Source organism: Temnothorax americanus, unplaced genomic scaffold (genome assembly GCF_048541705.1).
Source record: "Temnothorax americanus isolate GAGA-0224 unplaced genomic scaffold, ASM4854170v1 Scaffold1, whole genome shotgun sequence".
In the NCBI taxonomy this organism is placed as follows: Eukaryota; Metazoa; Arthropoda; class Insecta; order Hymenoptera; family Formicidae; genus Temnothorax; species Temnothorax americanus.
Genome location: NW_027509230.1, coordinates 458,635 through 475,951, shown reverse-complemented (window position 1 = coordinate 475,951; position 17,317 = coordinate 458,635). Strand labels below are relative to the sequence as shown.

General features: G+C 39.1%; 2 protein-coding genes across 2 annotated transcripts; one reads left to right on the top strand and one right to left on the bottom strand.

The window, feature by feature from the left end:
* Positions 1-1,696: 1,696 nt before the first annotated feature.
* Positions 1,697-11,195, bottom strand: LOC143897015 (lysosome-associated membrane glycoprotein 5). The gene is made up of 7 exons (XM_077405306.1): positions 10,847-11,195; positions 9,634-9,770; positions 6,915-7,100; positions 6,699-6,815; positions 6,083-6,170; positions 5,684-5,822; positions 1,697-5,403 (listed from the first exon to the last, which is right to left on the bottom strand). The coding sequence occupies exons 1-7, from the start codon at positions 10,887-10,889 to the stop codon at positions 5,193-5,195; spliced, it is 921 nt and encodes a 306-aa protein (XP_077261432.1). The 5' UTR covers positions 10,890-11,195; the 3' UTR covers positions 1,697-5,192.
* Positions 11,196-14,515: 3,320 nt separating this feature from the next.
* Positions 14,516-16,272, top strand: LOC143897049 (macro domain-containing protein CT2219). Its single transcript, XM_077405347.1, has 5 exons — positions 14,516-14,941; positions 15,025-15,154; positions 15,258-15,629; positions 15,726-15,934; positions 16,065-16,272. The coding sequence occupies exons 1-5, from the start codon at positions 14,927-14,929 to the stop codon at positions 16,146-16,148; spliced, it is 810 nt and encodes a 269-aa protein (XP_077261473.1). The 5' UTR covers positions 14,516-14,926; the 3' UTR covers positions 16,149-16,272.
* The last annotated feature ends 1,045 nt before the right edge of the window (positions 16,273-17,317 follow it).

Below are 17,317 nucleotides of genomic sequence, written 5' to 3'. Positions count from 1 at the left end.
CGATTACAGTTGCGCACAATTAATTCAATTATATTATCAAGTATATTTTCGAAAATAATTAACGAATCGTCTATCCTTCGCTTCGGTCTAAACGACATCGCGCTCTCGACACTCGAAGCTAACGAGTTCGAAGGACGAAAGGCGGCGGTGGTGGGCTGGTGGGCGATTCGCTGCAACCGCGGTCGTTTATTAACTCAACCCTCGGCGGTGAGATATCACGCGCGACATAACTTATGCTTGGACAGGGTTGCAAACTATACTATATATACACATACAGAACAGGGATTACCGTACGTAACGACGCTACGGTTATGGTGTTACACGCGGATGGTGGAGCGGCACCGGTGTCCAGTGACTCCCATGTCGGCTTGTTATCCGGACCGCCCCGTCGTTATCTGCAATTACCCCAAAACAGCCCCTAGTTTATAAATTATAGGTCGTACCTCCGTACCCCGCTACCGCGCGTCGTACCTTCCGTCCCCCTCAGCTCCACGCTCACCCTGTCCTCGCGTCCTCCCTTCTCCGCTCTTCGCGCGCGCGAACCATCTCTGTCGAATCCAGCCGTACATCTGTCATCAAACGTGGTCAATTACGTTCAATTATCCCGGTCACCACCACCGCCGCCGCCACCGCCGCCGTGTTATCGCCCGATGCACGAAGAATAAATTTCTGGCCAATTAAGCGAAACTGTGCCGCGGTAATTGCTAATTAGGCGTGCGTCGCGTCGGCGTCGGCCAATTACAAACGCGATTGGATCAGGCGAAATAAACTCCTCTCCCGCGAACGGTTTCTTCCTTTTTGTTTTTCGACGGTCATGATTTATTACTTATAATATTTATAAATTGTATACCAAGTGCAGCGACACGTGCTACTTTTCTTTTGCTGCGATTCATCTCGCGATTGCGTTTCCTCGAGCATTTTTCGCGGACTCGTTTAATTAGATACTAAATTGGCGGAATAATCGCGCGTCGCTATATAATCCGCGCCACGAGGGGTAATTCTCGATGACAGGAGCCGAGAGCGGCGATTTCTTCGGTCGCAGGCACCCGCAGGCGCAAAAGGCCCGAGATGCTCTCGCAGGCGACCCGCGACAATACGATCGTCTTGTCGCGCGCCATTGTTGTGAGAGATTTCAATGGACATTGCAACAATGAGTCGCTGACGACGGTGCGTCGTGTTGCGCAAAGGGAACCATGCCGGGCTCCCCACGGCTAGCATAAGCCTGCTTGACTGTACTTTTCACGCCCTTTCCACGACGCGAGATTATTATATCTCCGACCCTCCGCCCCGTGAACACCAAATAGACATCTGCTTTCGAAAGGCGTAATGTCCATGTATATAAAATAAAACATGATTACGAGAGCTATATATATTTTGCAAGTTTGCAACGTCAAATATCACCGTTTTTTTTTTCTTAAAAATTTTATCGACAATTATTTTCGTAAATAGTACAAAATTATTTGAAACAAACAAGAAGATCGGTTATATGTTTACTATCTGAAATAGAGAATAATAGTAATTGGTTATTACCTTAAACATAGTTTTTCAAATGATCAATTATCTGCCTTTGTTGGTTTCTTCAAAAACGTGATATGCAACAGCTGCAAAAATAATGTGTTATTTTTCTGAGATTGCGAGATTATCGTAATTCGAAAAATTTTGACATAAATCATCGTGGACACGATGCACGATTAAGTGAACTTGTATAACAGCCTTTATTTTATCGATATGATACAATTTTAATAGACGATATGATACACTACGATACGTGAAACCGGAATCCATCTCCCTGTTTCCGCGATCTCCACGGTAATGCGTTATAATAATTGTTACAAGACTTAACGCTGCGGCTATAGGTCAAGCGATATGATACATAATTTGACGCCATTTCACCGTAAAAACGTCGCGATTCAGCAATTTAATCACTGCGCGTTGCTTTCATATACGTATCTCCGTGTTGTTTTGCAAATGCAAAAAAAATGCGCAAAATCGTTAAGAGATTCACCGAATGTAATTTATCGTATTACTGTGCGAGACATAAACCGCTAAATCGCGCCGCTAACTATCTTAATCGCTACTATCGGTTAATATCTATGGTATAAGATTGACTTTAGCACAAAAATACATTTTTATAATTACAGCTAGACCTCCTTCGTGTTAATATCACGATACCGCGAGCATGCATGATATTCATTCGATCTTTCCAGTTTTTGGTTCAGACTAATTTTTTGAAATTATAATTGAGATAGCGACAAATGTGTAACTGAATTATATAGCGTACTTTTTATATGACAGGCAATATGGTTGCTTCAAAAGCGAAGTCTATCCCAGTCTAGATTTATCGTAATATACATTTTTTTTTTAAATTAGGGAATGCATGTTTATCGCATTTGCTGCAAAGTATCGAAAAATTGATTAAAGACCATTTAACGATAATTCAAATCTTATTTGAGATCTTGTGAATCGTCATGATACTCGCACAACGCTGCCGGCTACATTCACGAATCGACGATTGACAAATCTTGGAAATACGACATACGATATCCGTAATATATTTACATACGAAGTAACTTTAATATGCACTTGGAAGACAGAGGTTTATATGTTATGCATATATCGATAACGTAGGTTTTTCTATATATATCTATACTACATAGATGTAATATGCGCGTAAATATATTTAGCGCATAATTATGTAATATAATTTTTAATCCATGCACGCGCGGACGCATACGTTTTACATTTAGATATGTTAACTTGCTAATAATTATATTATTCATCGTGCGCCGTCGCCAGCGATCAGCTATTTTCAATGTATAAATAAACTGTCCTTTATCATCGTAATCATTGCACCCATCATATCTTATATAAATGATTGAAAAGCTCGCAATATCATAACTATTTAACATCGCACAATTTGAATAAATATAAAATTACAGTAACTTGGAGTTTTATACGCCAGGATATCATCAAAATAAGTTATTTGTAGTTTCCTAATGAATGCACGTTTGCGAAACTTTACAGATCCAGATACTTGGAAAAATCCAATATAAAAATAGAATACAAGAATAGAAAAAGTCCTGCGCGAGAAGAGATCAAAAGAAGATTCCGTATATATGAGTAACAAAAAATTTTTAAATTATTTTTGTTTATAAAGTAAACGTTTCATTCATAATACATAATCGTGGTTTCAGCGCTCACATATTTATACGGTATATTATACGTGTTTGTGCGCGCATGCACCGACAAAAGTAATAAGTGAAATAAAAATATTTTTATGGGCGTTTTCGTAATACCACTCTCTTATTACAAAGTTTATTATATTTCTTAAATTGACATATTCATATAAATATTCCGAAGAAGATTTGACAACATATACAGCAAGTATATGTATATGTACATGTGTGTGTGTGTGTGTGTGTGTGTGTGTGTGTGTGTGTGTGTGTGTGCGTGCGCGTATTTATATCCACACATATCCATACACAATTTCTTACTTTGTATTATGTAAAGTCAAGCGAATGATGTTTAAGATCAAATTGTAACCTAGTTCAGATCCATCTCCACTTAAGACACAAACAACAACAAAGAAAATGACCAACTAATTAAATTTCATATTTACAGTTAAATATCTTAGATTTGCTAAAACTTGTAAACCGGTAAACTTACGAAACTACGTTATAAAGAGTAAAGCATAATTAAATAGAGTACAACTGGTGTAAAAAATGGGAAAAAATCTGTAAATTATAGATTGCTATGTACAAGATAATTAAGGCGTTACATTGAAATGTATTAACAGTTTTAATACATTCTCATTAATTATAATCTAATTATAATATACCCGTCTATCTAACATTGTTAGCTGCCGAAAAGGACCTTCTCACGTCTCCGAATGTCGAAGTTTTATTTCGATTTCTTTATATGAATTAACCAAATATTATCTCATTATATGTATTATTACTATATGTATATATATAGTTGTTACTCCTATATACATATAATAATGTTCATGAAGAATAAAGATACATTATATTGTAAGAGTTACGCCGAGAGAAACAATTCAATTATCTTAATTGTATATATTGCAAGTATTTCGCGGGAGATTAAAATATATATTTTTTGTGTATTCTAGAAAATTATGCAAAATTTAAAGAACTTGTAATCAACAAAACTATCGTAATGATAAAATATGTACGCGATTAATAAGATTTCAAAGTACTTTTCTTCAATGCTCATATAAATATGACGATGTGTAGATCAAAATCTACGAATTGGAAAGCCTATTGATACAACCATCCGAGTTTGCGATTACGAATGTCATTTTTTTTTAATCTCAAGCGAATATGTTGACATTCGATACGATTGACATAAATATGTCGCGCATATACTAGCAATGAAAGTTTCATTACATATCATTTATCAACACTTTTATAATACCACATGAGTCGATGATATCTAATTCCGTATGTATATAATAATGCATTAATACGCGATTGACTGTTTTAATTATAAAATTGATAAACGTCATGATCGTTATAAACATCAAAACTTTTTTCTAATTTTAAAGACAAATAATCCATATTATAAAGAGAAAATATAAAACAAAGATTTCTTTTAAAATAATTTTGAAGTATAATTATTATTTGACATTTGTAAGATAATTAAATTAAATGACGATAAAACTTTGTTAAAAGACAATAAGATAAATTGCTAATTAATAAAAATCAATATTACTTTTATAACATATTCAGATTGATATATTTTTTAAGTAATAAAAAACTATTTTAAAATATCTTTTAATGTTTACGGTAGGGTATCCTGGATATGTATTCAGATATGTCTATCTAGAAGATTTCTATGCGCGATATCTTGTCTCGCGGAGTCCGCTCTAAGCCGGACTTTAATTTAATTGTTAATCGGCTCATTTATTAGGTATCTTCGGAGATCATCGCGGATTCTTTCCGTGATAATTACAAGATACGTCGATATGTGTCGATATGCTATGTTCATGTCTAACAAAAAAAAATATCCAAAAAGTAAAATTTCAGAAAGAAACACACCTGATTCTTTTCCAGGAACGACTAGGGCGTAGTGTTGAGAAAAATTATGTGTCGCTCACACTCGCGAACGGCGTCAATTTTTGGCGATACGTGCTTCTTTGGCATCGACGTGACAGTGGGATCCCCGGATATTCTTTACTCCATCGTGTCGTACTGAACCTTCTTCACTTTGAAATATCGGTAGGCCGCATAGCCGGTGATTGTTAAGAGAACCGCAGCGGCCAACGTGGAGCCGACCGCAACTGGCGCAGTCTCGTCTCTGTTGGCCCGCGCGCTTAGCGAGGTGCACGAAAATTCGGCAGCAAACTCGTTGTTCTTGAACTTGAACGGTTGCAGCTTCATGTCTCTGAAATTTTTCATTTTCATGACAATCTAATAAATTCTCTATTTACGCAGTTTACAAGAATTTGCCTAACACTATATCGTATTATGTAGCTATACATATTAAGTCACTTTCGATATTGGTTTGACTTTCATATAAATCTATTTTTAGTTTCAAATATGAGGTAAAATTAAAAATGTACTTTAGCTAAATTAGAACTTTTCCATTATGTCCGATTTACTGTTTATAACTTAAACACAACTTTGGTTGCTAAAATTAAATCGATAATATGTTATTGGGATACCTCAAAAGTACGCTGGCATGATTTTTGCCGTCGGTGAGCGAAATCTCGGTTTCTTCGGAACAAGCGTACGATTTTCCGACCGGTGTGGGAAACAGCATGGAGCTATGTTTCTGGCCGGTACTCAGTCGAATAGTCTTGTCTAAAATATTAATAAAATAATCAATTTGACTTTTATAATTAACAATATATTATTTCTCTCGAAAATGTATGTCAAGTGTATCTAATAGTTTTTAATTTACAATAAACTGTATTCAATAGCTTAATTTATTTTTAGTACAAAGTTGATAGTTTTTAGCTATTAAAAATAACGTGACTTAATACTATTGCATTTTCTCAAACGCAAAAACATTTCGCACGAAATAGCAAAATTGTGCAAAAACTAATAAGATTGACACTTACTTGGCTGAGCAATATGTTCAAAATGTTTGTCACTGGAGTTATAGGTCAGTTCGATTTTCTCGACATACCAGCGTTCACCACCTGGTGTCTGGAAAATAAAATCGTATGTCTCGTTATAAGCATATTATAGGGAGGAGAAATCTGACAAGGTTTATCATTCCTTCATATAAAAATCAAGATTACTAGGATTGTGCTAAGAGATCAAATACAATATAGCAAGACATACTCCTAGATATAATTTTGGTATACGTATAAGTAATATCTCATCAATCGATACCTGCGTTTTGTTCTAGAATATCATTTTTAATGAAATTTCTACTATTTTTATCCCACATGTGGTAGTTACTCAAATCGAGATGTTAATTCGTGGAGTTAATTCGAGACATTATCTCGTGATAGTTTCTAACGCGCAATCAGCGATATGAAGGTGAAAATCAAATGAACTATATCTCGGTAAAAGGGTCACGTATCGATTTTCACAAAAAGCAGTACCGTGTCTGGCAATTAAAATGATTTATCTTTCGTATAATTGCCTCTTGATCGGCGCAAGACTTTATCTCACGACACAACTGTGAAAGTATCTCAAGACTACACGATGTTATATATAAAAGATTACCTTAGCGAAACTCCAAGATAGTACAAAGGCTTCCCATTTCAATGACATTGTCACCGTGTTTTCGTTATCACAATTTCCGGTCACAATTGCATCGTTAGGTACGTAGATATCCGCTTCCTAGAGATATCAATATCAATTTTATAATTATCCGTCACTGTGCTCATTGATCCAAGATTTCCTGTTTCTTTCGGAATTTAATTCATATGCATTTCTTACTTGATCCTCGCCGAGTTTTGTGCGATATTTAACAGTGATGAGTGCATCTACTTGAAGAAGAATGCAAGCTTGTCCGTTGCTTCCATCCAGCCGATACAAGGGTTCTTCGGTGGAAAACGATTTGTGTGTGGTCGATGTGGTTGAGGGCACGATCGTGGTTGTTTTGAGTTCAGAATTGACTATCGGCTAAAAAAAAATTATATTTACTTATAAAATAAAATAATAAATTTGTACATATTGACTCATGAAAAATTATTAATAAAAATTGTTCGATAGATTTTGCACTTTCGATAGAAATTGCTCTCTCTCTCTCTCTCAATAAAATTTTCATTTATAGTTTGTTGTTATATTCTAGAAAAGTAACTTCCGCTCAAAAGCTTATGACATGACCTTCTATAGAAGGTCGTCTGTTATTGTAACATAAATGTACGAGTTTTGCAATAACAATTTTTTGTTGCAATAACAACTCTATGTGTAACAAATCATTAATATAGAAACATAAGTCAACGTTATACGATATGTATAAATTTGCAATTACAAAGCATAAGAAGGAACATAAGCCGATGCGGGCGGCAATAGTAAAAGTTTCCATTAGACTGTCGCAAAGCGTTTGCACGATGACGTCACATAATATCATCGAAATGTCAAGGAGTGCAGTAAAAGCAGCTATCGGATGTTATAAAAGCTTAACGCCAAAGAGGTCAACAAATCCACTGTAAATATGTTTTGAGTCTAAGCGCACAAGCGTGTGGAAACTCAGAAAAAACACAGAATTTAATAAAGTTCTAAAATTTATTAAGTTTGAACTTAGCAAACGGAATTTGCAAAGCTTAACGACTTTTCATCTTCCCAACATTGAGAGTTAACTTCAGAATTACTGGGTCTCATTAATAAACAATCATAACATTTTTCATGATGGTGAGAAATTATTTGAGAATGCCCCAGAACTTTATATCATAATTTCACGGTTTAATAGTTCAAGTGATTCTGACATCGCAACACTTTACATAAGAAAATATTAATGGAAGTCTGAACACACAAATAAGTTATTGATATATATTTAAAATTTCATCAGTTGTCTAATACTTTAGCGTATCTGAATGCACTAACATATTTGTAATTTTGTAGTACTATATGGTATAATGTCTTCTGCAAACTATGTTTTATCTCTGCATTCTTTAATCAAGAAGAGAGCTGATTCCTTCTTAACAAAAATTTATTTTATGAAAAAAACAAGTTTTTAATTGCAACAATAAATATTTTAATTAATATATGTAAAATTTGATAATATATAGAAAAAAATCTATATATATATATATATAAATAGAGAGAGAGAGAGAGAGAGAGAGAGAGATTTATATGTTTTATACATATAAAATACATAAATCTCTTTAAAAATAAGCATTTCTTTACCCTCATTTTAATTGTCACATTGCGAAATGTCGCATTAGTAAAATCTTCGTTTAGAGATCATAACAGCGCTAGATGGCATTTACAGCTAGGAAGTTATAAGACTATCATGCAACAGCGATGAAATGTAAATTTCACAACGCGTATAGTTCAACGAAATATTTGCAAGCAGCAACAGGCTACCTACGTTCAGCGGAAATGATAAACAGTATGAGGAATCATGCTCGATCAAGACGATTTCGTTTCCTTCTTGACACTTTACAGCTGGAGCGAATCGAGCTAATCTGACGACGATAATTTATGAAGATTGATACAAAAAATTGTAAATATTACGTCTCTAAAGTTATATTTTAAAAAGATTTTGTTTGACAAATATTAGCTACGATGTTATCATAATAAATAGAAAATTAGCCTTCTCTTGTTTCAATTTTAATTTTAACATTGCAGCCTTTTTTGTACGTGTAAGTTATGATTAGCGTCAAATGTGGAGATTAAAATATAAAAATGGATTAAGGGGTAGCAGAAATAAAGTCAAGGTCTGGCCAAGAGTTGTATGAAAATTGATAAGATTGCTTTACGTATAACACAGTGCTCCTTTATGAATTCCACGCATTATCATACGTTATAGCGATGGCGTAAAACCGCCATTGTATATCCGCCCGACGTAAGGTCAGCCTTGAAAAAGCATAGATCCTTACCGCGGTGGAGATTTTCAAACTTTTTTGAAAACGGGAACACACATAATTGCGCCGTATCATATAATCGAATAATAATGTTCGAAGCTTTCTCGGGGGGCGTTACTTATCGGATTTAAACCTTAGGTTAAATAGGCCCCTGTAATAAGCGGTAATACGATTACGCGCAGATTTAGTAATGCAGCTTGCGTATGTAGGAGCGGTCGCCGCCCACTACTGTAAGGACATTAGCATGTAGACGTATATGTACGGATATACACGATCCAATGTGGTGTTTTTTCCCCTTCAACTGTATTAGCGTAACGTTCCACGAATCCATTTAAATAATTACTCCTATGCGTATAGGCATCTATAACGCGCTGCATGTATTTCTAAAAGTGCGTATTGGTCGCTGAAAAAAAGTACTGTACACGTTTATTCGGAATTATAATTGCAAGAAAAAAAATTGAGAGAGCTTGCGAACAGCCATTTAATACGGCAATAAAATTTTAAAAAGTTTAGCTGTAGTTATTGTGAAAAAACAGAGAGAGAGAGAGAGAGAAAGAGAGAGAGAATCCTGTAATATGAATGAATATATAAAGAGTGGAAATATCGAATATATAAAATTTGTTTACCAAGGGCAATCTCGTCTTCGGAGTAGGATATTCCAGGAAGATTTTCGACATTCTCCGCGTGGTATAACGTTGCTCTTCCACTTGTCGCGGCATCGGCGAAGGAAGGGGGATACTAAACGCTATGCCCGTGACACACCCTGCCAAAAATTATTTTTATAAAAAGGAATGTCGCGATATCGCCATACACACTGTAGTTTTGTCAAGTTTAAAAGCAAATTAAAAAAATTTAAAAAAAAATTGTTATATGAAAAGTCCATTATCTAATTTACAACGTCCGTGTTGTCCCTTGCTTGGAAGACAGTTTCCTCTTTCCTCGCGTTCCCTTTAAATTACGGAAGTTAGGTTTAAGGAGAAATTAGGGTGAATATTAAACGCGTGTAAAATTTGAAAAGTATGCCTTAAGACTTAAGAAAATACAAGATAGAAGTTAAATTTGTATCTTTGATCGTAAAGAAGAGCCCCGCTCACACACATCATTTATCTAAAAGTTTTACATCACTCTCGTGAGATTTTATTAGAATGACATTTATCGCGTCGAAGTCACGTCATTTGTCATCTTCCTCTCACACACACACACACATTCATATATTTGAAGCAATAGTATGTCTATAATTAATATTATAATCGCGTAATTACAGGATTGAAATATCAAGAAAATAAGATTCGAAAAACTATTCGTTGTAAAAATTCTAATTAAAGTCAAGTATATCGATACGTAGATAAAAGCACACGACCAATTTTTATGATTCTTTTCCGCGATAAATATATGACGTAAAACACAGTTTCGACGAGCTTTCTCACGTATCGTTATTGACATTTGCCACTATAAACCTTTGACATACTATGTGTATCAAGAAATAATCCTGTACATAATATCTCTTATCACTTCCTATATATATATATATCTTAAACACTCGAGTAATCGTGAGAAGACTCGCTCACGTAAATCGTCTTATTGTTAGTAGAACTTTTTCCATTAGAATGATAACGTCACCAACGGATCTAACATAAGAATTAAATGGCGCGGTTCGGTAATAATATACTTGACGCAATTCCCGTGATCACAACGTATATATATATATAAGAATTAAATGGCACGACTCGCTTCTCGCGGAAACGAGGAATGATAATAACGGAAACGCGTATCGGAGCACTCTTTTCCCCGAGCAGAAAGATGTCGCTCGACTTTCTCTCTTCCTTTCGGAAAACTCACACAGTAGGAAAATCGCCCTGCGGTGTTCGCCCCGACGTGCCATAACGCTGCCGCTGTTGTATCCTACTTCCTAGGGCACTCGTTAATTGCCAATCAAATTAGACGGAAGAACGAGGAAGGATATGTTTTTTTGTTACGCGGAAATATTATATATATATAAAATCGCGCCCGATACGCGCGCGTATGCTCGGCAACAGAACGGTTGCTCGGTGGCGACGTTCGCGAGGCTTGTGAGGCTGAAGCGAGAGAAAGCTCGGGACCGTGGACGGATCGATAGCGGGGCGGTTTTCAGCATGCGCTACTACGCGGCTGCCGTTCCGCACAACCCGGTGGAAAAAGCACTACTCCGGCCACCGGTGCCACCACCGCCGCCGCCGCCGCCGCCGTCGCTTCCCCGCCAATGACGTCGACGTCGACGTCGGCGTCGGCGCCGGCATCAGCCGTCTCGTTGTCAGAGACTGTTCATTCACATTAAACGTGCATCGAATCTAGCCGGGAGTTTGCACCGTGATATACTTCGCGCAAGCATAAGTATATAAAAACGAAGCAAAATTAAGAAGCTCGCAATTTTTCTCCCTTCGACATATAAAAAAAAATTACTCGATAGCTTTCCCGACTCCTTTTGCAAATAGAAAAATTAAAATCTTTACTTTTTATTATAATCAGCTCCCTCGTTTTGCCACACATCGACATCGACATCGACAACAAATTTTACTTGAAGATATATTAGATATAAATCGAGAATGTACAATATCTGCCTCAGTCCAACAATTAATTTTCATATTCGCGTATGCTCGTTATTAATGAAAGAGATCTAACAAAAGACGCGTACTTATCTTTTCTCACAATCAGAAAAGATTAAAGGAAGTTAACCGAGAAAAGTTCAAGGAGTTTTTGAAGAATGACACTTTTATCTTTCTATTTTCTCAAGGACTTGACAAAGGACCACAAATCACGGTCGAAATGTTGGATACTTGAATATTATATTAATAAATGGCCAGTCGGGTCGAATTAAACCATCTTCTTTGTCAATTATTGCCGACGAAGGCGAAGAAATAAAGATTTTTTTCTTTTTATTCGCACACACAAGTTTCCCCGCTGAGAAGAAAGACCCGCCGTGTAATCTCGCGTAGTTCATTCCTCAATATATTTCAAAACTTTTCTAATCATAAACACACCGGGTATCATATATAATAACTCGGTGTGCAAGCAGCACACGCAAGCTCCGACAAGAACTTCCGCCACTTTTTCATTCTCGCTATACGGGCTAACGGGCGAAGATACGTGACGCAGCACACACAGCACAGGCGCAACGCGGTGTGGTGCAACCGTTAAGTCCTGCTATATGGACGAATACATATGCGGGATCGCAGAGGTCATATTTCGGTGACCCGACGTGGGCGGCTCGCGGCTCGTTATTCGAAAGTTGGAAATATACCGTCGAACCGTCAATCTCTCCTCAAACTGGATAAAAACGCGCGGCTTCTACAGAATATATACATATATTTATTACGCACAGCGTAACGCCAATATTGCCAATGCAACGAATCGAATCTGTAACCTGTCAGCGTAATTTCAGAAATTCAGACGTCCAACGTAATTACGCGATGGATTTTCTTTCTCTTATATTTTGTTTGAGCTATATATATTATATGTTATAAGCCTCACTCTCTTAACGAAGAAACAGCAAAAAAGTATATTTTAGAATTTAGGGCAAAACGTAAAACAATAAGACATAACAAAAAACCCATAGGTAACGTTTATAAAATATCGTGATTTGTGCACGTAAAAGTTATACGTATAGCGTACAAAGAAATATATTCGAAAAAACATTGAAATAAACTGGATATTTTCAATAATTTGCGGAAAAATGCGCGAAATACGTAACCAAGCTACATTTTTTACACGCAACCCTTGCAATTGTAAACTCGATCTTAAAGTAGAGCAAATTTCTCGCAGAAACCTTTCGCCCTTTTTCGTGGATGGGATTTTGTGTCGAAGAGTGGAAGCAACCGCAACCGGTTTAGTCATGAAGCACAAAACTATGGCATTTACGTGACTGCGCCAAGAGCGAGAACGACATATATCAAATGGGACGGATTAACGTCTGCTCTGTGCTGAAGGCATATTTTCGTACGAATGCCCACGAATGAGTACGCCCGCGCAAATCTCGATTCATTCCAGCTTGATTCATATAAACCGCAGTAAAATTATCTACGTGCATCGTTCGCGTCAATCGATGCATAATTAGACCGCATAATTTTACCGATTTTACGTGATATATATACCTAATGTGCATACGTTACACCGATGGTCTGTATTTCTAGCGAACGCTGGTAAATTGAGCCGAAACTTATTGCCACGGTTCATTTACGACTGATATCGATCTGTTGTCGCGAACAGTCGTTGACCGTCTATTTATTTTATTCCAACGGTTCTTCGCTCTATATCGACTTTCACCCACTTTTCTCTCATCGATCTCTGTACAAGTACAAGTTATGCGGACGGATATCTAACGATTCTCCAATGGTCCTTGTCACATATATATTACAAAAGTCATCCTCTCAGTAATCTTCAAAAGGTTTTAACCGTCGCTCGCTGTTTACTAAAAAGACAAAAAGTTATTAATAAAATATATTTAACGAACAGAACGTAATTTTCGAATGTACGTTTAAGAAGGTATTTATATAGATACGTGTTATACAATGATGGACCTTGTAGAGAATTGGTAAATATATTTTTTACAACAAGGTTTATTATTGTACGGTTCGCGTAGAAATTAAACTGGAAACCCATGCGCGACCAATGCACGTGTGCGTATGTATGCATAACTCTGTCACACAGTAATACACAAGTTGGGTTTGGGTTTTTTAGAGTAAGAATGCAGGGGGGAAGGGGGGTCCTCGCTTATACACGCGTGTATATTATTTTCACATACATATATTAATCATTTAATTATGTCTTTCAATACTGAGAATAATTCAGTGTTATATTTTTCAAACTTATTTCGTTATCAGCTTTTTTAATTAATAACGATTCGAGCGACGGTTGAAATCTTTAGGTTACTTTAGAAGGATGATCTATATATGTATATGAAAAAGACGAGGTCATTAGTAGTGCCTCCCGTAAACAGGAAAGAACCCAGGACGTCTAAAGACGTTTCAATGACATTTTATTGACGTCAGACACGTCATTATTATGAGACGTTATTATACGTCACTTGACGTCACTCCGCTACCTGGAACGTGCTTAATATATTTACACAAAAGTCAATACTCTTTAGTTTCATTTTTCTACGCTTTCTCGGGGTTCTATAATAGATTGGAGTTCTGAAAAATTTTAACGCTCGCGACAAATTTTCTACCGATCGCGATCTTTCCATTACGGAAGACATTACCATCGGGTAATTACCCACGTGCAAAAAATTCTCAACGTGTAAAACGTTGCTCGTTGCTTCCAGATGGCGACAGCAGTCCTATCGCCGGACGCGCCGGATGCCGATCGAGAGCTGATTCGGCTGAACTTGTTTGGTTACACGGCGCACGGTTCATCTTTTTTCTTTTTCTCTCCAACACGAAAAGAAAAAGAAAGAAAGATAAACCGTGCAACCTTGGTCAGCTGTCAGCTGAAAAGAAGAGTGCGGTAAGCTTCGAGCCGTATAATCACGGTCAAACGCGAGGAGAATAATCGACCGTGCGTGGTCCAAAGCTCGCTACACCTGGTTGTAGTCGTAGACACACGGCCTTTCAAACAATTGAAAAATATAGAAACGTTTTCCGAAACTCGCTTTTACTACTACTAAACCGAAGCCGCATTTGACGCGCATGCGCGAAAAAACCGGCGTTGACAACACTGACTGGAAACTGGAATCGCTCGTGACGCTCGTCACTCGTCGTCACGTTTCATCGCAATCGCGAGTCGCGAGTATCGTAACGATTCGCCCGAGATACACGACACACGGCAAAATTTGCGACGACCCTGGAATCTGCACGCCGCGCGGCTCGCGTCGCTCGCACGTTCGTTCGTGGGATGGGAACGCGACGCGTCGACGATTGACGGGATCTCTCGGAGTTCGGAGCGATGCCGACGTCGAAAGTAAGGCGGAAGAGCACGTCTGAACTCTTCGACGAACTCGCGTGACTTTCGAGAGTCGCGACAACGCTGCTTTTGGTTTCCAGGCGACCGTCGTTCGTTGCTTCTTCAGGCTTAGACGCGCTCGTGTCCTTGAGAATTTCTTGCCGAGACGAACGAGGGGCAGTTCCGCTTCCGTCGAGTCCGAAGGAAAGATGTCGTTCGAAGACGAGAAACGTAAGGAATCGCTTCCAACAGTTCCAACGACCGATCAATCGAATAGAGAACGATCCAAGGGCCGTAGGGTATCTTAATATTTTTCCGTTATTTCCGTAAATAGAAAAATTCTTGAACGCGTCGCCAGAGGAAAAGAGGAACTTTTACGAGGCAAAGGTAACGACTCTCGATCAGATTCCCACGTGGTCGGAGTATTGGGACAAAAACAAATCCAATATCGCCAAAACTGTTGAAAAAGTTGAAAAAGTCGACGAGGCCGTGGCCGAGAAGGTGTCGATGTGGCAAGGAGACGTAACGTCGCTCGAGATAGACGCGATCGTCAATGCCGCTAATTCGAGTCTTTTGGGAGGTGGTGGAGTCGACGGAGCTATTCACCGAGCGGCAGGACCAACGTTGAGGAAAGAATGCGCAACGTTGGGAGGATGTAGAGTCGGCGAGGCTAAAATCTCGGGAGGTTATATGCTGCCAGCTAAATGTGAGCGTAACGCGCAATACGCACGCGCGAGAGCTCGACTCAACGCGCGTTACATAACTTTATTAAACGCGTAACGTTTAAATAACTTTGTTTCAGATATTATCCATACCGTCGGTCCGCAAGGTGAAAAGCCGGATAAATTGAGAGAATGTTACGAGAACAGTCTGATTCTGGCTAAAGAAAATCATCTGCGTACTATCGCATTTCCATGCATATCCACTGGAATTTACGGATATCCGCAAAGACCAGCGGCCAAAGTGGCTTTATCGACGGTCAAGAAGTTTCTTCTCGACAATAAAGATGCTGTAAGACTGCATATATATATATATATATATATATATATATATATATATATATATATATATATATATATATTCAACAACGCGCTATTTTACGACCAAAAATGAAGCACGTGAAATTTTTATTATTTTTCAGGTAGACAGAATCATCTTTTGCTTATTTCTGGAAAGCGACAAATATATATATGAGGAGCTGTTGCAAAAATACTTTGCAACTTAATTAAATATTTGTTGACGGACGAGTTTCTACTTGTGCGAAATAAAATTCTTCGCGAGGTTCAGTACGTAATCTTATATATATCGTGTTTGAAAAATAAAAATTCGTGCGGAGTAACGTAACCCTAGGTATTTTAAGCGTCAGGTTATTCCCTTTTCTCTCAACTTTCCTTTATTTTCAAATCTAAAATGAATCGATAACGCCGCCAGCCGCTGGACGGCTGGACGACGACTCGAGCAGCTCGAGCTCGAGGTGAACGACGGCGTCGAATTTAAATGACGCGCGGCCAGCTGGATCGCTGGAAATGACTGGTGGCGGGCCTGGCGGCGCGCGCCGCCATCTTGAAAAGTCCAAGTGCCATGATTCCGCTCGTGGTGCGTGTGCGTGGCGATTAGGTGAGGGCGCGAGGGACGGTCGGTCGTTAACGCGCGGGCGCGGGGCATCTCGGAGTTCGGAGTAATCGGGAAAGTTGTCAACTTGTCACAAATGGGCGAATATCCCTGAGCGTCGAGGCGAGGACCGGGGACCGGGGACCGAGCCGCGCGCGATTCGCGATTCGCGGTTGTGTCGCGCGTTTGTCGTTGGTCGGATTGGTCGGAATCGTCGCTGTCGTCGCTGTGGCCGTCGTTGCCGCTACGCGCTACACCGCGGCTCGCCGCCTTTCGAGAGTTTCGAGCTCGAGCGCACCCAACGACCCAACCGAAGCCGAAGGAGCAGGGGAGCTCGCGGCTCGCGCGCTCACGGTTCACCCTGTTCGGCTCGCTCCGCTCCTCGTTGGTGCGCGCTGTGGCCGCTGTGCGATCGCGATCGCGATCGTACGCCCAGTGACCAGTGAGCAGAGTGACTAGAGTGAGTACGGTCAACGGCGTGCGCGCCGCGAGAGAAAGAGGGACGGAGAAGAAGAGAAGACGAGAAGAAAGGAGTAGCGCGCCGCGCGGTGTCGATAGTAGAGCGGCGTGGTCGCCGGTCCGACCGCTCCGAGCGTCGCTGGTCGCGAGTCCGCGAGCGCCTCGCGTCCGTCCGCCGCGCCGTCCGCGTGGAAGAATCTCGTCGACCTCGTCGGGTCGGAGTCGTAGCCTACGCCCGCTCGGAGTCGATTCGTCGTCGCGCGACGCGAACGTGCGTGCGCTCGCGGCGTGAGCACAGCAGCGTCGTCTATTCGTCTTCGCGTC